At 34.8% G+C, this 22,544-nt stretch overlaps 2 protein-coding genes across 3 annotated transcripts; one reads left to right on the top strand and one right to left on the bottom strand.

The window, feature by feature from the left end:
* Window positions 1-17,307: 17,307 nt before the first annotated feature.
* Window positions 17,308-18,042, top strand: LOC113283902 (glycine-rich RNA-binding protein 2, mitochondrial-like). The gene has a single exon (XM_026533289.1). The coding sequence runs from the start codon at window positions 17,432-17,434 to the stop codon at window positions 17,840-17,842; it is 411 nt and encodes a 136-aa protein (XP_026389074.1). The 5' UTR covers window positions 17,308-17,431; the 3' UTR covers window positions 17,843-18,042.
* A 323-nt stretch (window positions 18,043-18,365) lies between these two features.
* Window positions 18,366-20,716, bottom strand: LOC113283901 (cytochrome P450 71A1-like). 2 transcript variants are annotated; one of them, XM_026533288.1, is made up of 3 exons: window positions 19,847-19,989; window positions 19,554-19,752; window positions 18,366-19,314 (listed from the first exon to the last, which is right to left on the bottom strand). In XM_026533288.1, exons 2-3 carry the CDS (start codon window positions 19,683-19,685, stop codon window positions 18,691-18,693), a joined length of 756 nt encoding a protein of 251 aa, XP_026389073.1. In that variant the 5' UTR covers window positions 19,686-19,752; window positions 19,847-19,989; the 3' UTR covers window positions 18,366-18,690. The 2 variants fall into 2 exon arrangements, with proteins under 2 accessions (XP_026389073.1, XP_026389072.1); XM_026533287.1 differs by having other exon boundaries at window positions 19,554-20,716.
* Between the last annotated feature and the right edge of the window lie 1,828 nt (window positions 20,717-22,544).

Raw genomic sequence — 22,544 nt, 5'->3', positions numbered from 1 at the left:
TCTAATAATATAGTAAAACTAATAAATTTAAGAGGATGGTCCAAAAGAATACACAAAAGTATAGGTGACTGCTTAGTTTTGTAGTAGGTTTATTATCTATAACTCATAGTTTTTTAAGATTAGAGAATTAATAGATGTCACCTGGACCGCTAGAAACTGTTAAAAACATCTATTAATATACTAAAACTAATAAATTTAAGAGGATGGTTCAAAAGAATACACAAAAGTATAGGTAACGGCTTAGTTTCGTAGTAGGCTTATTATCAATAACTTATAGTTCATTAAGATTAAAGAATTAATAGATGTCACTGGACCGATAGAAATTGTTTAAAACATCTAATAATTAACTAAAACTAGTAAATTTAAGAGGATGGTTCAAAAGAATACACAAATGTATAGGCAGCTGCTTAGTTTCGTAGTAAGCTTATTATCTATAACTCATAGTTCTTTAAGATTAGGGAATTAATAGATGTCACCAGGACCGCTAGAAACTGTTTAAAACATCTAATAATATACTAAAACTGGTAAATTTAAGAGGATGGTTCAAAAGAATCCACAAACGTATAGGCAGCTGCTCAGTTTCATAGTAGGCTTATTATCAATAACTCATAGTTCTTTAAGATTAGAGAATTAATAGATGTCACCTGGACCGCTAGAAACTGTTTAACACATCTAATAATATATACTAAAACTGGTAAATTTAAGAGGATGGTTCAAATGAATACACAAACGTATAGGCAGCTACTTAGTTTCCTAGTAGGCTTATTATCAATAACTCATAGTTCTTTAAGATTAGAGAATTAATAGATGTCACCTAGACCGCTAGAAACTATTTAAAACATCTATTAATATACTAAAACTGGTAAATTTAAGAGGATGGTTCAAAAGAATACACAAAAGTATAGGCAGCTGCTCAGTTTCGTAGTAGGCTTATTATCAATAACTCATAGGTCTTTAAGATTAGAGAATTAATAAATGTCACCTGGACCGCTAGAAACTGTTTAACACATCTAATAATATACTAAAACTGGTAAATTTAAGAGGATGGTTCAAATGAATACACAAACGTATAGGCAGCTACTTAGTTTCGTAGGAGGCTTATTATCAATAACTCATAGTTCTTTAAGATTAGAGAATTAATAGATGTCACCTGGACCTCTAGAAACTGTTAAAAACATCTAATAATATACTAAAACTCGTAAATTTAAGAGGTTGGTTCAAAAGAATAGACAAACGTATAAGCAGCTGCTTAGTTTCGTAGTAGGCTTATTATCAATAACTCATAGTTCTTTAAGATTAGAGAATTAATAGATGTCACCTGGACCGCTAGAAACTGCTTAAATCATCTAATTATATACTAAAACAATTAAATTTAAGAGGTTGGTTAAAAATAATACACAAAAGTATAGGTAACGGCTTAGTTTCGTAGTAGGCTTATTATCAATAACTCATAGTTCTTTAAGATTAGAGAATTAATAGATGTCACCTGGACAGCTAGAAACTGTTTAACACATCTAATAATAAACTATAACAGGTAAATTTAATAGGATGGTTCAAAAGAATACACAAAAGCATATGCAGCTGCTTAGTTTCGTAGTAGGCTTATTATCTATAACTCATAGTTCTTTAAGATTAGAGAATTAATAGATGTTACATGGACTACTAGAAACTGTTTAAAACATCTAGTGATATACTAAAACTAGTAAATTTAAGAGGATGGTTCAAAAGAATACACAAAAGTATAGGTAACGGCTTAGTTTCGTAGCAGGCTTATTATCAATAACTCATAGTTCATTAAGATTAAAGAATTAATAGATGTCACCTGGACCGCTAAAAACTTTTTAAAACATCTAATAATAAACTGAAACTGGTAAATTTAAGAGGATGGTTCAAAAGAATACACAAAAGTATAGGCAGCTGCTTAGTTTCGTAGTAGGCTTATTATCTATAACACATAGTTCTTTAAGATTAGAGAATTAATAGATGTCACTTGGACCGCTAGAAACTGTTTAAAGCATCTGATAATATACTAAAACAATTAAATTTAAGAAGATGCTCCAAAAGAATACACAGAAGTATAGGTGATTGCTTAGTTCATTAAGATTAAAGAATTAATAGATGTCACCAGGACCGCTAGAAACTTTTTAAAACATCTAATAATAAACTAAAACTGGTATATTTAAGAGGATGGTTCAAAAGAATACACAAAAGTATAGGCAACTGCTTAGTTTCGTAGTAGGCTTATTATCAATAACTCATAGTTCTTTAAGATAAGAGAATTAATAGATGACACCTGGACCGCTAGAAACTGTTTAAAACATCTAATAATGTACTGAAACTGGTAAATTTAAGAGGATGGTTCAAAAGAATACACAAACGTATAAGCAGCTGCTTAGTTTCGTAGTAGGATTATTATCAATAACTCATAGTTCTTTAAGATTAGAGAATTAATAGATGTCACCTAGACCGCTAGAAAATGGTTCACACATCTAATAATATACTAAAGCTAGTAAATTCAGGAGAATGGTTCATAAGAATACATAGAAGTATAGGTGACTGCTTAGTTTCATAGTAGGCTTATTATCAATAAAACATAGTTCTTTAAGATTAAAGAATTAATAGATGTCAGCTGGACCGCTAGAAAATGTTTAAAACATCTAATAATATACTAAAACTGGTAAATTTAAGAGGATGGTTCAAAAGAATACACAAAAATATAGGTAACGACTTAGTTTCGTAATAGGCTTATTATCAATAACTCATAATTCATTAAGATTAAAGAATTAATAGATGTCACCTGGACCGCTAGAAATTGTTTAAAACATCTAATAATTAACTAAAACTGGTAAATTTAAGAGGATGGTTCAGAAGAATACACAAAAGTATAGGTGGCTGCTTAGTTTCGTAGTAGGCTTATTATCTATAACTCATAGTTCTTTAGGATTAGAGAATTAATAGATGTCATCTGGACCGCTAGAAACTTTTTAATACATCTATTAATATACTAAAACTAATAAATTTAAGAGGATGGTTCAAAAGAATACACAAAAGTATAGGTGACTGCTTAGTTTCGTAGTAGGCTTATTATCAATAACTCATAGTTTTTTAAGATTAGAGAATTAATAGATGCACATGGACCGCTAGAAACTGTTAATAACATCTATTAATATAGTAAAACTAATAAATTTAAGAGGATGGTCCAAAAGAATACACAAAAGTATAGGTCTTAATAACTCATAGTTTATTAAGATTGGAGAATTAACAGATGTCACCTGTACCGCTAGAAACTGTTTAAAACATCTAATAATATACTAAAACTGGTAAAATAAGAGGATGATTCAAAATAATACACAAAAGTATAGGTAACGGCTTAGTTTCGTAGTAGGCTTATTATCAATAACTCATAGTTCATTAAGATTAAAGAATTAATAGATGTCACTGGACCGATAGAAATTGTTTAAAACATCTAATAATTAACTAAAACTAGTAAATTTAAGAAGATGCTCCACAAGAATACACAGAAGTATAGGTGACTGCTTAGTTTCGTAGTAAGCTTATTATCTATAACTTAAAGTTCTTTAAGATTAGGGAATTAATAGATGTCACCAGGACCGCTAGAAACTGTTTAAAACATCTAATAATATACTAAAATTGGTAAATTTAAGAGGATGGATCAAAAGAATACACAAACGTATAGGCAGCTGCTCAGTTTCGTAGTAGGCTTATTATCAATAACTCATAGTTCTTTAAGATTAGAGAATTAATAGATGTCACCTGGACCGCTAGAAACTGTTTAAAACATCTAATAATATACTAGAACTGGTAAATTTAAGAGGATGGTTCAAATGAATACACAAACGTATAGGCAGCTACTTAGTTTCGTAGTAGGCTTTTTATCAATAACTCATAGTTCTTTAAGATTAGAGAATTAATAGATGTCACCTGGACCGCTAGAAACTGTTTAAAACATCTAATAATAAACTAAAACTGGTAAATTTAAGAGGATGGTTCAAATGAATACACAAAAGTATAGGTAACAGCTTATTTTCGTAGTAGGCTTATTATCAATAACTCATAATTCATTAAGATTAAAGAATTAATAGATGTCACCTGGACCGCTAGAAATTGTTTAAAACATCTAATAATAAACTAAAACTGGTAAATTTAAGAGGATGGTTCAAAAGAATACACAAAGCTATAGGCAGCTGCTTAGTTTAGTAATAGGCTTATTATCTATAACTCATAGTTCTTTAAGATTAGAGAATTAATAGATGTCACCTGGACCGCTAGAAACTGTTTAAAACATATAATAATTAACTAAAACTGGAAAATTTAAGAGGATGCTTCAAAAGAATACACAAAAGTATAGGTGGCTGCTTAGTTTCGTAGTAGGCTTATTATCAATAACTCATAGTTCTTTAAGATTAGAGAATTAATAGATGTCGCCTGGACCGCTAGAAACTGTATAAAACATCTATTAATATACTACAACTAATAAATTTAAGAGGATGGTTCAAAATAAGTATAGGTGACTGCTTAGTTTCGTAGTAGGTTTATTATCAATAACACATAGTTTTTTAAGATTGGAGAATTAATAGATGTCACCTGGACCGCTAGAAACTGTTTAAAACATCTAATAATATACTAAAACTGGTAAATTTAAGAGGATGATTCAAAAGAATACACAAAAGTATAGGTAACGACTTAGTTTCGTAGTAGGCTTATTATCAATAACTCATAGTTCATTAAGATTAAAGATTTAATAGATGTCACTGGACCGCTAGAAACTGTTTAAAACATCCAATAATTAACTAAAACTGGTAAATTTAAGAGGATGGTTCAAAAGAATACACAAACGTATAGGCAGCTGCTTAGTTTCGTAGTAAGCTTATTATCTATAACTCATTGTTCTTTAAGATTAGAGAATTAATAGATGTCACGCGGACCGCTAGAAACTGTTTAAAACATCTAATAATATAGTAAAACTGGTAAATTTAAGAGGATGTTTCAAAAGAATACACAAACGTATAGGCAGCTGCTCAGTTTCGTAGTAGGCTTATTATCAATAACTCATAGTTCTTTAAGATTAGAGAATTAATAGATGTCACCTGGACCGCTAGAAACTGTTTAATACATCTAATAATATACTAAAACTGGTAAATTTAAGAGGATGGTTCAAATGAATACACAAAAGTATAGGTAATGGCTTAGTTTCGTAGTAGGCTTATTATCAATAACTCATAGTTCATTAAGATTAAAAAGAATTAATAGATGTCACCTGGACACGCTAGAAACTGTTTAAAACATCTAATAATAAACTAAAACTGGTAAATTTAAGAGGATGGTTCAAAAGAATACACAAAAGTATAGGCAGCTGCTTAGTTTCGTAGTAGGCTTATTATCTATAACTCATAGTTCTTAAAATTAGATAATTAATAAATGTCACCTGGACTGCTAGAAACTGCTTAAAACATCTAATGATATACTAAAACTGGTAAATTTAAGAGGATGGTTCAAAAGAATACACAAAAGTATAAGTAACGGCTTAGTTTCGTATTAAGCGTATTATCAATAACTCATAGTTCATAAAGATTAAAGAATTAATAGATGTCACCTGGACCGCTAAAAGCTGTTTAAAACATCTAATAATAATCTAAAACTGGTTAATTTAAGAGGATGGTTCAAAAGAATACACAAAAGTATAGGCAGCTGCTTAGTTTCCTAGTAGGCTTATTATCAATAACTCATAGTTCATTAATATTAAAAAGAATTAATAGATGTCACCTGGACACCCTACAAACTATTTAAGACATCTAATAATAAACTAAAATTGGTAAATTTAATAGGATGGTTCAATATAATACACAAAAGTATAGGTAATGGCTTAGTTTTGTAATAGGCTTATTATCTATAACTCATAGTTCTTTAAGATTAGAGAATTAATAGATGTCACCTGGACCGCAAGAAACTGTTTAAAACATCTGATAATATAAGACCAACTGATGATTATGATATGATGAGGCAGAAGTATCTTGTTGAAATTCACGTAGTAGAAGAGTAAATAACCAAGTAAGTTGTGACGGTGATGAACATATTTCTGAGAATAATTCCACTGATGCTCAAAATGCTTATGAAAAGAGATGGTTTCGTTTTTATAGATTCAAAATTGATGCTCAAAATGCTTCAAATTAAGGATAAATGGATGGTTTATAGTAGTCATAGATAGTAATTCAATATGTTTCCCCACAGTAATTCAATCTCTTTCCCCATTTTTGCTTCACAATTCGTATGAGCATCCAATATACAATTTCAACCATCAAGATCTTTTCTTAATCTGTACGAGTGGATTAAACGAAACGTGGTCCGTCCATTCTTTTGATTGTATCACCAAACCCTCTCTCAACGCTCAGAACTCTAATTACTGTCTATTTTTCTCTTTCTTCCTCCCAGTCTCTCTTTTCTTTTTCAGCCTGCACCTCTGAGTCTCCTTCTCTTATTTTTTTCTTCTCCAAATCTAATGCGTGTTGTTGATATTTACTTCTTCCATATGGATCTGTAGAGTTCTAATGAGTATTCATAAAGAGAGACTGAGAGATTAAGAAATAAGGGTTTCAGTAGATAGATGAAAAATTAGGGTTTTATAGATCATAATTTCTTGGTCTCTGAAAAATCAGGTGAAGGTTATGCTACATCAAATCGGAATTAAAGGGCTAGGTTTTGTAGGAGGTGTTCTTGCAGGTTGAGAGCTTTAATATTTGGAATCTGTTGACAAATTTGTTGGATATGAACATAAGAGAATAAATTGGTTCAGATTCAGGGTTTTTTATTGAATCCGAGAACAAATTGAGCTTAGCAGGGGCATGGTGATTATCATGGGTTTCAGATGAGATTGGTGATGACGAGTTTCAGACCGGGGAGCAGCAATAAGAGGAATGAACAAATAATCAATTAGTGAATGACGAGTTTCTACCTGGTTTTTCTTTTACAAACAAAAACGGACCAGTATTCTTTACGGTCATCTTTCATTCGAACCCAAGGTAAATTTACACTCCCTCTCGTTCATTGAGATGTATTCGTTTTCTTTTGGACTTTGCCCTAATTTTGATCAAAATGAATCAATACATTAGGTGTTTAATATTTTTTCTTTTCTTTTGAGTTCTTCTTTTTTTAGTTGATTTTAAATTAGAGAACCTAATTTATAGTAATTTGAATTCATTCATGCAGGATGCAAGAAAAATCAACAAGCAATAGAGAATGTTCTATTGATTCATTTATATAGAAAGTGGAGGTTGCAGGTAAGGAGGTGTTGCAGTATTGGTTTAATGGGGAGTTATGGACTGAATGATATTTAAGAAGCCAGGAAAGACTACAACAAGCTGCAGTTGCACTTTTGTTGTTGTTGTTGATTTAGGTGGTGGTTGCAATGGATTTGAGTTGATGGTGATGTTGTGTGTGCTGTAGAGAAGGGAATGAATCAATTACGGGTATGGATGAATTTGAGAAGGAATTAGATGAATGTTAGGATCTATAATATGCAGTTTTGTGAATGGTTTTTGCAGAGAAGCTGTAATTGGAAGCTCTAGGCAATGGATTGAGGGTTTGAGTTGCAATGGATGGCTTTCTTTCTCTTTGCTTAAGTCTCTGGTTGTATATTTTACTGGAGAGTTCAATAATTTTTATGGATGAGATGAAGAAGATGGGGAAAGGGGCTGGGTTTGAGAGCAATTGATATTTTCTGAGGTTCTTTCAGTTTCGATTTGGTGGTGAGGATGAAGAATATGGATAAGAGAGGCACAAGAGGAGGAGACCGGGAGAGCAGAAGAAGAAAGAGAAACTGAGATAAGAAATGGGAGAGAAAAAAGGTATTTATATGCCTTATCAAATAATAAAAATTATCATATATAAATCAGTTTTCATAGGTCGTGGGATCAACAATAGTTTTAGGGAAAATTAGTAATTATTCAGAGACCGGTTATTAGGCTCTCAGAATTTTTCTGTGTTTCTACCGAATCAGAGACATGTATCTTTGGTCAACGTATCAATTTTAATAAGGGTCTCTGATGTGGGTCATAGAAACCCCATTTTCCACTAGGTGTTCTCTAATTCGATGTTGGATTTCAGTTGCAAGTGATAGAGATTTCAACTTAGAGATTTTTAACTTATGGGACACTGTGTTTCAAAGGTTTATGACGTTAAGTCACGTAAATTCAAGAACAACAAATGACTGTCTTCAAAACAATATTGTTTCATCAATAATGATGTGAGAAAGTATTAGGAAATTATGTGGATGAGATCCTGGGTTGTCAACTAAAGAACTAAAAATTAGAGCTCATACCAAATTTTCTGAAGACAACAGAAGATGGTTTAGTCACGACGAATGTTATGAACTTTACAAGGTTCACGTGCACGGATTCAATTTTTAATTATTGTGTTATGTAATTAAGGTTTATTTTTTATGAAATGTAAAACTAGTTTCTACCACTGGGACTCAAATAAGTAATTCCTATACCATTGGCACACAGTGCTCTAACACCGGGACTCATGCCTCTACTACTAGCTGAACCATCATTACCGTCATATCCTTGACTCATGTAAAACATCATGCTTTTCCCCACCTTTTGCAACTCATCCAAGTGGAATTTCTGAAATCCATGTAATAGAGCATGATAATCGTTCAACTGGGTCTGATACTGCTCTAGTGTAGCATTGACCCCCAGTATGAATAAGTCTCATCAGGTGCACTTGAAGCAATTGGATAAGTAACAATCTCATCAGATGTGGTGGATATGGTCTGTACATCCCAAGAAAATGGTGGAAAAGTTGCCGATGAACTTTGAGAAGAATATGCAAATGTGTCGCCCGTCTTTGGTGGAGGTTGGGAAGGAAGAAATTCATCGGAAAGTGGCATCCTACCTAAAGATGGAAAATTCATCCGACCCAAAATTTGCGGTTGCATAGCAATATTGGAATTGAAAATAATGTTAAACAGAAATAGGTACTCATTTTTGTTCATTGGCTCATGAATCAATTCATCAGCTTCTTGCCAATGATGACATTCCCTTATCAATTTCAAGTAGTCGTCTTCACAAACCTCTGAACTTGGATAGGGATTGATGGCTATCACTGATCTTCTTTGCAACTGAAGAAGTTGTCTTTCACCATATACAAAACACCCTTTTCATAAATAGGGTTGTATAAAACGATCCTTGTAAGGCTTATCTGTATCATTCTCCGAGCTTGTTCTTCTTCGAACTCAGGGATTGCTTCATACGGCTGGGAGACAAGGTTAAGGCATGTTCTTCAAAACTGCTGAATCTTATGAACAATAGCAGTATGTTGACCATCTTCAATCTGTTCTTGTTGCCAATTCTCGAAATCGTACTTCAGTATGACCGGAAAAACATTGGTGTGATTCTTAAGAGAAGATTCCAAAACACAGAAATATGTATACCACCAATACCGAAAATAATAACATTATTTTTTACTAAATTTTTCATGTGAAATAGCAAACAAATAGTGTGAAAAATATTGGTTCTTACCTCCAGCACTCTCCAAAAAGCATTAAAATTATCTTTGACACACGTCGAACAATCACCGAGGGATAAATAAATCTCTGATAAAATTGGAGACCCGCAATCATATGTTGGTGCTTGCTCTAAATCTTCTAATGCTTCGAGAAAACCAATTAAGATCACTGAGCTAGCATTTGGAAATACACATTGGCCTAGTGTCCACATTACAAATAGACGTTCGAGCTTCTCATAAAGGCTAGGGAAAAAATATTGATTATGTGCTAACCTGTTCTCATTCATTTTCTTAGCATAACGTTTCAAAAAACTTTTCAACCCAGCCACTTTTAACCCATGCGCTTTTATTTGTCTATATGAATCATTTACTTCTACTTCATTTGAGTATAAACGAAGTCTTTGTTTCCATTTATCTTCTGATAACCAATTCAGTTTGTTAAGTGAAAGTAAGTTTCCAGCACATGGAATTCCCGTTAACAAGTACAAATCTATCGGTGTAACTCCTATTAACAACAATTATTCATAATTAGAGTTTGTTGAATTTTATCAAACAAAATACATAATCTAAAAATTTAATTACTATAAAAAACTTACTTACCGCATTCAAAGTCTTTGAAAAAGAACGTGTTTGTAATCTTCCGCAACGGTTCTAATATAACTTGAACTCCTCGATTCCAATGGTTTCTAGGTTGTATATGATATAAATGTCCCCAAGGATATCTTCGGACTCTTTCTTGAACAATAGGGGGAAGTAACTGAAAAATCATATGCAACTCAGACCATCCACCTCTTAGATTTACTGAATTAACTCTTTCTGGATGGTCAAATATGTTATTAGAGAACACACCATCACCCTCTACTTGTCTAACATTTTCAAACTCATAATATTTATCCACAGTAAAGCTTAATCCACTGGCTGGGGTACTAGTAGATCCTTTGACTTTTTTGTTTCTTTTTCTTTTCTCACTCGCCATATTAGTAAAACGAAAGATAATTTCTTAGCAAAGTGAACAGAAGAGCGGAGAAAAGTTGAGAATGGAAGTGTGAAGTATAGATGAACAAGATGTGGTATTTATAGGTATTAGAAAGTCAATCATTGGCGATATTAATTATAACGCTAGTGCTAGAATAAATATCGAGCGTTATTGACAATATCGCCAGCGATAACGCTTGCTGGAAACTCGGTCGCTTTTTGATTTTCTCATAGTGACACAATTGGTTAGCCATGCCACTTGGTATGCCAAACAACTTTTTTTGGCATGTGCATAGGAATAGGCCTTATGCAGGTATCATTTATAGAATCATTTTTTGGGGACTACTCCCTTTTTGTGGGGGGACTACTATGGGTGGATAGTGGAAGTAAACTTGGGTCACCCCTTATCCTAATTTTTTGTTAATACCAAAAAAGCCCTTGGTAATAAAATTAGTGTTAGTGTAATGATTTCTTAGTGTTAGTGTAATAATTAGTTAGTGATTATTGAGTTAATAATATGGTAGGTTTGTTAGAATCAGCATTATTGAGAAGAAGAAGAAGAAGAAGAAGAAGAAGAAGAAGAGATGAACAAAAAGAGGGTAAACCCAAAAAATCTTATTTTGAGTTTTCAAAAATATGATTTGAGTGATTCATGTGATTATAGCTCATCATCTGAATCAAAACCTCCTACATCTACTAATGTATTTGTCAATCTTCATAAAGATCCGGATATGAGTTATTTTTTAAATGATGAATGCATTCTTCCCCAAACTCAATGTGATGAACCAAATGATGGATTTTATCCACCACAACTAGAAGATGAGGTTATGGGTACTCAGGTATGGCTCAAATTTAGTTAATGTATCTTGAATTGTGCAAAAAATTGGCAAAATTGAAAATTTCAAGAATAAATTTCGGCTAGGTCAACGTGGTTCGGTTACCTAACATGCCATGCGACGTAACCGAACTGTTCTGTATGTACAGTTCGGTTACTTCATTCAGAAGACTTAGGTAACCGAACTCCATTTTAATAGAGGTTTTTTTTAAAGTTTGGTTATGTAGTTCCAGAAAACGTTGTCGAACTATTTGTACAGAGTATACAGATAATAGTTCGGCTAGATCGTATATAAGCTTAGGTAACCGAAACTTATGAGGAGAAAATTAGTCAAGCTTAGTTCGGCAAGGTCACAAAATATTTCTAGAGAAAACATAATGGACCTTTCTGTTCGGATTGATTGATAAAATTCTTACATCGTCGAACTACTCTTTGTTTCTTGTTTGTGGTTGCCATTGACGTTGTGCTATTTCTTGTAGGTTGCATGTGATCCAATACCAATGTGCGCCTTCAATCTAACATTTAATTACAACAAATATTTGGATGGATGGGTTCTCTACAGGGTTATGGAAGGTCGTCATAACACCCTCGTCCGGAGCATCTTGAAGGACATTTTATGGCGGCAAAGCTAATTCCACAAGAGATGGAGAAGGTAGCCAAAATGTGGAAAATTGGTATTTCACCGCTTCAAATGCTCCAAATAGTAAAGGAGGATAACAAGGATAACCACTCATCTTTGTCCACCTTTTGCAATGCAATCGAAACAATTAGAAAGAAGGAACAGAGAGATCAACAAATGATGCAACAATTATTATTTTTTTGGCCAAAGAGAAAGACTACGTGGTTCAAAAGGATGAGGATTCGGAGGGAAAGATCACACAACTCTTCATTGCGCATCCGACGAGTGTTCAATTGGCTCAATGCTTTCATGAAGTTCTAATAATGGAAGAGTATTATCTAAATGTTGCGGAGTTTTTTGAAGTGTGGTATTATTTATTGAGTTAATTTTGAGATTTTTTTGAGTTCACAGAGAGAAGTTTGGTTACATAGTAGGATTACAGAGATTGCCGAAATATACGTTCAGCAACTTGAGAAACTTTACTAGGTTACCGAACTACTATTTTAGGCCACAAACCTAAACTAAAAATATAAGTAACACACAAACCACTCTAAATCAAACTTAACACTGCATTTTTGTGATTTCTAAATGAAGAGAACGAGTCTTTCAACTTGTGGACAAAGTAAAATTTGAGTCTACAGAGAGTAGTTCTGTAAGGTATCTATACTTTGCGAGCTAACCAAAGTAAGTGTTCGGTGATCTCCTAAATTTTCCAGGTAACCGAAATATTCTCCTGAACCTGCCATTGTATTATAGATAGTAGTTTGTTAACCTGAGATATTATGAGGTCACTAAACTAACGGTTCGGATCCCTGTTCAGATTTCACAGGTTGCCGCACACATAGTTCGATGACCTGGTCAAATTTCACAGGTTGCCGAACTTATTGTTCAGTGACCTGGTCAAATGTTTCTGGTCGCCGAACTGGGTTTCGGTTCCTGGTAATGAATTGCAGGTTGCCGAACTAGGTGTTCGGTTTCCTGCTTTGAATTTCTGGCTAGCCGAACTCTATCCTATAGCCTTTTCATTCAAGATAATGTTGCACGCTACTTATGAACCAAATATAAAATTGAAACACAAACCCAGTTTAAATAAATATAAAATTGTTATACATACCAAACTCCCTAACTATTTGTTCAAAACAAACATAATCCATAACTAAGATGTTTTTTAAAACTACAACCAAATGAAAATAAAAGAAAAGAAAGGATTCAACGACCACTACGACGAACTCTTTTACCACGAGTGTTGTGTTAAACTCCCTCATCAGTTGGGGATTGAACTCCTCCACCAAATCCATCTCCTCCATGAGCGTTGCGGCTTGAACCTTCTCTTTGTTGTCGACCCTTCTTAAATTGCTTAGACCGACTCTCCTCCACCATTATTTGAGATATAAGTTCCTCCCACTGGCCATGGAGCATGGTTTGTTCCTCTGCCGACATCGACTCTCCACTACGGATTCTAGTCATCCATTTTTTCAGCAATTTCTTACCCTTCTTCACCTGATTCAAATTTTAACCATAAGTAAATATATTTTCTATACTTTGTAACAATTTAAAGTATAAAGATAAGAAATTTTCTTACCACATTATCCCATAACCGAATGACTTCTTCTCCACAAATAAGCATCTCCTTCTGAGCTCTCTTAGCCTCTCTGTCCTTTGTCTTCGCCTTTTCCTTATCAGTACGAGCTTGTTGTTCTTTATTAATCACAAATGGATGACTAATCTCTCGATACCACTTCAGGTAATCTTCATCACATGCATTTACATCCTCACCACAAGGTACAGAATCACCTCCACGTATGTAGCATTTCCTTAAATCATTCCAATGTTCTACCATAGGAGTTGGTTCGTATTTTGAGATAAAATAGTTCTCGGTGTTCTTTGTTCCTCGAACATGCAACTCGAAATTTTCTTTCTCCACATCTGGATCCATTTGGACACAAGAAAGTTGTCTTAGTACTTTCTTTGGGTTATAGATTACGTAGCCGTTAGGATACCAAATTGGTCCATAGTAACCCGAGACGACTGAGTAACCTTGCATTTCTTCTTCAGGTACCTCTTCATCATCGTGTACCGTGTATGGGTGAAACACCACATCTTTCACCGTAAAATTATTCAATTTCTCCCTCAACGAAGCCAACTGCTCTTCTTTAAAATTCTTTTGTGCATCCAAAAACACCCATTTTCCTGTTGTAGGTTGGCCATAGGGATAAGTTTTCTTTTCCATATCCAATTTCAGTGAAGGGAAGTGGTCGTAGATCCAAACCTATGCGAAAAAACAAAAATATTAAACACATAGATGAAATTGAATTGGAAACAGAAAATCTTAGTGAATAAGAGTTAAGTAATAATGTAGAAGGTCACCTGAATAAGAGTTAAGTAACCTCTAATTTGAGTTGTCTTAATCCTCAACCCTTTAGCCATCTCTCCTAACACAAATGCAAGCTCTCTGGTGTCCCATGAGTAGTTGTTAATCTCATCGAGATTCTCCAAAATCTATATATAATGTGCATCCACCCTATTTCTAGAGGTGTCGGGGAAAATAACAGTTCCTAGCTGATATAACCAATAAGCAGTTACATGGTGCTTAAGATTCTCCTCGTGCATCACCAACCGTCCGCTCTTTACCTTCTTATTTGTATCCGCAAATTTTTCCTTCAACCTTACCAGCTTGAATTTCTTCACCATCTTCTTCGAAGCTCCATTTTCTTCCTCTGGATTATACTCATCTCCACGTTTAGGTTCCTTCACGGAACGTCTAAATTCATATTGGTCCTTTCTTGGATACCATCCTAGACACTTTACAACCAATGCCTCAAGAGCTTCATAACTCATCGATTGGTTGTAGCCTTCTCGAAGACATTTACCTTTCACTGGTAGGCCGGTGATTCTCATGCAATCATCATGAGTAATTACCATCTCTCCAAATGGAAGATGCATGGTATATCTCTCCGGATAATGCCTCTCTAGAAATGCAGAAACGACAACGGTGTCAAAGTCCTTATGTTCCAACTCAAGGGCTCTCCATAACACGCATTCTTTAACCTTGTCCTGAAACTCTTATCACTCATTCGAAAGATCCCATTTGGAAGCATTTTGACGACGAATAAGACGAATTTCATCATTATGATCCTACAAAAATAACATCACACTATTAACACTTAACGAAACAGATGTCCACAACATCTTAAACTTGTTTTACTAGTTAAGAATGAACTTAAGAATACCTTTGTCGCATAGATTTTCGCAGCCCATGAGTGTTTGTAGCCAAACAATATTGCCCCTCCATCAATTGGAGTACCATAAGTTGGGCTCACTGGTGAGAAACACAAATCATCAGGGGGAATGTGTGAATATCTAGGACCCGGCGGATTCGGCTTCCTTTTCTCTTCAACGGGAACAATTTGTAGATCTTGTATCTCTTCCTCATCTTCTTCCTCTTCCTCCTCTTCTTTATCTTCTTCCTCTTCCTTATCTCCCTCCTTTCCCTCCTCTCCATTATCTGCATCCGCTTCTTCTTCTTCCTCTTGTCCTTCTTCTTCCAACGGCTCTTCCTCTGCATCTTCAACTTGTTCTCTTTGTTCTTCAACCTCTTCATTTCTAGTGGTTTCATTTATTTGCTCTTCTTCATCATCAATTTGTTCTTCATCATTCTCCATCACCTCTTTATTAACATCTTGGATTACATTTCAAGAATTTAAGCATTTTTAGTACCAAGATTTCGAAAATCCAAATGTATTCTACCACTAGGGGTGTGAGTTCTCAAATCTTCATATAGATGGGGATTAAATCTCTTTCCTTTCTTCCTAATGAATAAAAACCACAATATTAGCTAAACATAATATTTTTTTATCAAACAAATCAATAACATGGGACTAAATGAAACACAAGTTATAAACAAATTAAAGTTTGGCAAGCTTACATGAGTTGTTTAAATAACCGAACTAACGGATCGGTTATCTAGCATGAGTTGCGAAGTAACCGAACGACATATTTGGTGTTAACAGACTATAGTTCGGTTACCTATTAGAAATTACGAGCTAACCGAACTTTGGTATACCAAAGTTCGGTTACTTATATAATTTATCGAATAAACCGAACTCAAATTTCCAATTCCAAAGAACAAGTTCGGTTAGGAATATCAAGGGTTTTATTTTACGATATAACCGAACTATGCTATAGCAAAGTTCGACATAATTTATCAAGTACACCGAACTCAAATTTCCCATACTAAATAAGAAGTTCGGTTAGGAATATCTAGGGTATTGTTTTGCGACCTAACCGAACTATGCTATACCAAAGTTCGGTTACCTATATAATTTATCGACTACACCGAACTCAAATTTCGCATACTAAAGAAAAAGTTCGGTTACACAAGATTTTATTTCGAGCTAACCGAATTAAACAGTTCGGTTACCTAAAAATGGATAAAGTTTGCGACATTGCCGAACTGTTCTTCATATTGAAAGTTCGGTTACAAAAATATTAGGGTTTTCAAAATTTTCCTAGCCGAAATGTCTACTGTAACTACCATTTTCAATGGGTTTTGATGATTTCTAATCGATTTCTTCAACAAAAAACAAATCAAAAGGAATGGGTGTGAAGGAAATTACTCGCATATTTGCATATCACTTGAATCAGACTTCTTGGTTGTTGTTGGATGATTAATTTTGCCTCTCAACTTTGTTTCAAGTTCTTTATCAATGGCCAATTCTTTTGGGAGATTTGCTATATTTGCGAGTCGCGGACTCGATCATGGAAGTCTTGGAGTTTGCTTGGTACGCATTGTTTATAAAGATGGATTAATCTCGATCATGGAAGTCTTGGAGTTTGCTTGGTACGCATTGTTTATAAAGATGGATTAATCGGCGATGAAATTTTTTTCGAATCGACGATTAACATCGATGTATACGAAAGAGGAAAAGAAAAGAAGAAAAAGAATAGTTTTTGAAAAATTTGTTTTGTTTTTATGTTTTAATTTAATGGGTTAGATTAGTGGATAATGATTAAATTAGTGAGTTATTAAAATTAATTATAATCTTAATTAGGATAAGGACAGATTAGTATTCCCTAACTTTTTAGGACACCTCTTAAGAATTTAGGTGGATACCCCTATCAAATAGTAGTCCCCACTATTTTAGAGTAGTCCCAAAAAATGATTCTATTTATACTTGTTGATGACAATTGGTTAGAAGTCTAAGTATATAATCTTAATCATAAGATTTGTCCGTTTTACAAATGAGAGTCTGAGACGGATCCAAACTTGGTGATTTGTTGATTAAGCCCAACAGGGCCAGCCTGAGTGCATGAGCTCAAATGAAATACCCAGTTATATAAATCTGTACGAGGAGAAGCTAAAACTGCGGAACCCTCAAACTCAACCCTAGCAAGCGGGGCCGCCTCTCTCTCTCTTCATCTCCATCTCCTTCAATTCGAACCCTAAACCCATCTTCCATCCTAAGAATCAAATCAAAATGGCTTTTGCTGCTAGAATCGGTAGCCTCCTAAAACAGAGCATATCCCAAAACATTATTGCTTCAAATGGGCATGGTTCTTTACCGTCCATGTACAATTCTCTCAGGTGTATGTCTGGAGGATCAAACCTGTTTGTCGGAAGTCTTTCATATTCGACTGATGATTATTCTCTAAAGGAAGCATTCTCCACTTTCGGTGAAGTTCTTGAAGCTAAAGTTATCACTGACAGAGAAAATGGGAAATCAAGGGGATTTGGATTTGTTAATTATAGTTCCGAGGAGAGTGCCAGTGCAGCTATAACTGGGATGGATGGCAAGGAACTTGCTGGGAGGATTATTCATGTCAGCTATGCTAACCAAAGACCTCCTCGCGGTGGTGGTGGCTACGGAGGCGGCGGTGGCAGCTGGTGAAGGTTTCACTAAAGTGGTTGTGGAAATTAGAAATCAAAACTATGAGAAATGGGTCAGTTTTTTTTTTGGTATGAATCTTTAGCGGTTAGATTTAATTTTCTATAAATTACTTTTGTGCATACTCCAATCTCTAATCGGATTAGACTATTTCTGGTTGCATTACTTAATTTTAATATCTGGATTAAGGCTCAGTCTTGAAATAAATGTTGCCTGCCAGGAAGTGTTGAACTGAACCCCTAGTCTTGATCTTGCAACTGATGCCAATAGATGTCTTGGGTTTAAGCCTCCATCAACAAAAGTCACTAACTAGCACAATTTGAATTGGCTTTGAAAAAAACACCAAATTGGTCTCTTTGTTTTGCAATACATGATCAATTGTTGGCACAGCAGGTCCAATACTACTTGCTACATTCTTTTCTTCCTGCTAAAACATGCACCAAAAGGTGCTAAGAATCTAAGATTAACAATACTAATTTGTACTCATGTTAGTTCCTTTGTGTTACTAATTGATTGTAAAGTCATGTTTACTGGAATGAGCTTTTGATAGTATTTTACTCCAACAGAAGTTTCTCCTTGATATTACTAGCATCACACATCACATAAGGACCATCTCCGAGAAACATGACTCCATTTGATGATACACAGCAAATTTGCTTGGGTAACTGAAAGCAAATGAGAAATGTCAATTCAGTACTTCAAACATAACCCAATTTTGGAACGAGCGAGACTCTAACACTGTTTCTAGGATAAGAGAACTACTGTCGGTCGCAGTGCCGGAATTAAGAAGTACAAATCCTAAAACTTACACACATATAAGCCCAATTACAATTGGTCTTCCCACTGCTCGTTTATACCTTTACCAAGTACTTGGTGAGTATAAGCTCAAGTGGATATTTCTTATGAACACTAAGACCCGACGATTCCTCCATGTTTATGTCTTCCTTTTTCATGCCGTTTGGCAATTCCCAATTGAAGCAGTAGAGTAGATTGGCCAGGATAAGCTCAATCGATATGAGCGCCATATTCATTCCAGGGCAACTCCTTCGACCTCCACCGAAAGGTATGAAATCAAAATTTTGTCCTCCAGTGTAATCAGCGTAGCGATTTTCAAACCTCTCTGGGATGAATTCGTCCGGCTTATCCCAATACTTTGGATTCCTCATGATAGCCCATGCATTTATTAGGATCCTAGTATTCGGGTATACATCGTATCCTTGGATGACATGATGCTTTGTATTTTCTCTTGGAATCAACAATGCAGCTGGTGGGTGTAGTCGTAGAGTCTCTTTAACCACCATTTTTAGGTACAAGAAGTGATCAAGGTCAGATTCTTGTACCATCCTTTTCACTCCTAAATCATGACTTCTGATCTCTTCCTGTACTTTTTTCATTGCTTCTGGATTCTTCATCAGTTCCGTCATTGCCCAACTCATGGTTACAGCAGATGTGTCTATCCCTCCAATAAGTACGTCCTGAAAATATATCTTTCTCGTATTACAAGTTATGACAAAGGAAATAAAGCAAAAAAACTATTTCGTTTGCTCTTAGCTTATGGTAAGCAGAGAAATAGGTAATTGCACTATCAACCATAGGTCTGTTGCTGCTTAATCATTAGATGGGTTGGCCGTTTTTTTGGTGCAAACTGCTTGCCTAGCCTATACCTTATAGATATCAGAATGGTGATTGAATAAAAATAAGATAAACCACGTACCCAAAGAATTGCTTTGATATGATCATTAGTGAGACGAACAGTACTTGATCCGTCCTGTTTGATTTTCAGCAAAACATCTATGAGATCTTCATGCGAGGATTTCTGTCTCTCCGGGTTGAGATGCATGTCCATGATTTGCTGAAAGAAATCATCGAATTCATGAAAGCATTTCTCAATTCTCCTATGGAATCCAGTAATCCTGTCAAAAATCCAACCAACAGTAGGAAAATAGTCAGACGCTGAAAACCCACTGATTATCGCCATGGTTTCGAGAAGGATATCCTGAAGTGTACCGTCACTGGATTGATCTCTACTTTGAAATGTCTTCCCAAAAACAACCCTCGAGAGAATCTTGTCTATTAAACTTATCAACAACTTATAAATATCAATAGGATCGGTAGCGTTAGAGATGGAATCCATTATAACTGAAACTTCTTCCTCTCTGATTACTGCAAAAGATTGCACTCTTTTCACACTAAAAAGTTGAAGAGCACATATTTTCCTCATCTCTATCCAATACTCACTGTAAGGACAAAAAATAATATCTAAGTAATTATATGTAAGACGTTTCGGACCGGCCAATGGAGGTCTATTACAAAAATCAAGATCATGTGTTTTTAAGACTTGTTCGGCTGCCTCGGCCGATGTGATTACGAGTGTGGGTATACTGCCTAGTTGTAGAAGCATGATGGGGCCGTATTTTTGGGAGAGTTCATGGAGAATACGGTGAGGAGGTTTGCCTAGTTGATGTAAGTTACCAATGATAGGAAGTTTGGGAGGACTAGGAGGATTGTTATGTTTGTTTTGATGATTGAATTTGATGAAGAAGTATAGAGGAAGCAAAATAAGAGGAAGTAGTAGAATGAAACTGTAAGAAAAAACCTCCATATTTCTAAATGATGAAGCAGATTGAGCTAAATTTTGTTACTATCTTTTAAAGGCGATCAATTTGGGGACTTGTGGATCTAATCAAGTAGACAATCTACTTAAAGCATTTTATCCCATATGAAAGTCATGGTTGTTTGAAGTGATCTCATATGTTTCACCGTAAAATTTAGAAAAGATCTTTAGAAAATAGCAAAGACTTTTACGTGAATCGTGAAATGCGTGGTGAGTGTAACACCGCCTACTCACCTAGGATAAGGAGGGAAGGGATGAGTGGTGAATGTCCAGTGTCTAGTGAAGTATCCTTGCTACATTAGCATCGACACAAGAGCGATGATAATTGCATAATTTCCATGTTTGTTTTGTTTTGTTTTGCCATCGGTTGTTTTCTTTTCTTGCTGCAAGTCTACTGCTTGTGGTTATCTTTTTGCTGAAAAGAAAATAAAGATCTTTCTGGTCGTGGTGGTGGGACTTGGGAGGGTGATGCGTGCATAGTTTTTGTTGTGTTCCAATAATATCACTGGACGGTGTCTAATCGTGTCTTCCAATAATTCTGAAATTCTTAATGTGGGTTTGTGATGATGAATCACATTTTAAATGTCCGTCAGGTGAGATGTCACACCTTAAATATGTGGATGTTGAGGATTTAGAAACTGTGCCAAAGTCGAACAATTATTGTCCATACTGTTTGTTCTCGAAGCATAATGGGTGGATGCTTTGAAGGCTTCGGTAAGGGCAAACTGCTCTCTTTCTTCTGGATGCATTTTTTGGGGACCAGTCCCTTTTCGTGGGGGACTACTATGGGTGGATAATGGAAGTAAACATGAGTCACCCCTTTTAGTTTTTTGTTAATACCAAAAAAGTCATTGGTAATCAAATTAGTGTTAGTGTAATGATTTCTTACTGTTAGTGTAATAATTATTTAGTGATTAGTGAGTTAATAATATGATAGGTTTGTTAGAATCAGAATTATCGAGAGAAAGAAGAAGAAGAAAAGAGGAACAAAAAGAGGGGTGAACCCAAAAAATCTTATTTTGAGTTTTCTAAATATGATTTGAGTGATTCATGTGATGATAGCTCCTCATCTGAATCAGAACCTCCTACATCTCCTAATGTATTTGTCAATCTTCATAAAGATCCGGATATGAGTTATTTTTTAGATGATGAATGCATTCTTCCCCAAACTCAATGTGACAAACCAAATGATGGATTTTATCAACCACAACCAGAAGCTGAAGTTATGGGTACTCATGTATGGCTCAAATTTAGTTAATGTAGCTTGAATTGTACAAAAAATTGGCCAAACCTTGAATTTCCGTAACAAATTTCGACTAGGTCAAAGTGGTTCGGTTACCTAACCTGCCTTGAGATGTAACCGAACTCTTCTGTATGTACAGTTCGGTTACTTCATTAAGAAGACGCAGATAACCGAACTCCATTTTAATTGAGGTTTTTTAGAGTTCGGTTATGTATTTCCAGAGAACGTTGCCGAACTATTTGTACAGAGTATACAAATACTAGTTCGGCTAGATCGTATATTAGCTTAGGTAACCGAAACGAAGAGTTCGGTTTAGTCGTGTGTTATAAAATGTTTGTCGAACTTATAAGGAGAAAATTAGTAAATCTTAGTTCGGCAAGGTCGCAAAATATTTCTAGAGAAAAGATAACCGAACTTTCTGTTCGGCATGATCGATAAAATTGTTACATTGCCGAACTACTCTTTGTTTCTTGTTTGTGGTTGGCATTGACGTTGTGCTATTTCTTGTAGGTTGCATGTGATCCAATACCAATGGAAAATCAACCTTTCCCAGTTGATATTTTGTACGATGACACATCCCATCACTACATGAATGATTTGGTATTCAAAAACCTGGTAGAGGCAAAGAGTTGGGTTAGACAACATGCACAAAAAGACATGTGCGTATTAGTTTTGAATGTGAATAACACGGTTTGAAATGGTTTGTGAGAGAAGAGGTGATCCTGAGAAAATCCACAAGAGGAAGGGTTATGTTTGCAAAGGAAAGACAAATAGGAAGAACAAAAATTTCTCAAAGAAGATTAAATTCCTCTTCAAGCTAACATTTAATCACAATAAATATTTGTATG

Source organism: Papaver somniferum, chromosome 5 (assembly GCF_003573695.1).
Source record: "Papaver somniferum cultivar HN1 chromosome 5, ASM357369v1, whole genome shotgun sequence".
Lineage (NCBI taxonomy): Eukaryota > Viridiplantae > Streptophyta > Magnoliopsida > Ranunculales > Papaveraceae > Papaver > Papaver somniferum.
This window is presented reverse-complemented; position numbering and strand designations above follow the sequence as displayed.

Bases quoted from the DNA above. Each gene is read 5' to 3' on its own strand.
- LOC113283902 (XM_026533289.1), top strand. From the start codon at position 17,432: ATGGCTTTTGCTGCTAGAATCGGTAGCCTCCTAAAACAGAGCATATCC.
- LOC113283901 (XM_026533287.1), bottom strand. From the start codon at position 20,441: ATGGAGGTTTTTTCTTACAGTTTCATTCTACTACTTCCTCTTATTTTG. The intron at 19,315-19,553 runs GTACGTGGTTTA...ATATATTTTCAG, and splicing joins ATATCAAAGCAATTCTTTGG to GACGTACTTATTGGAGGGAT.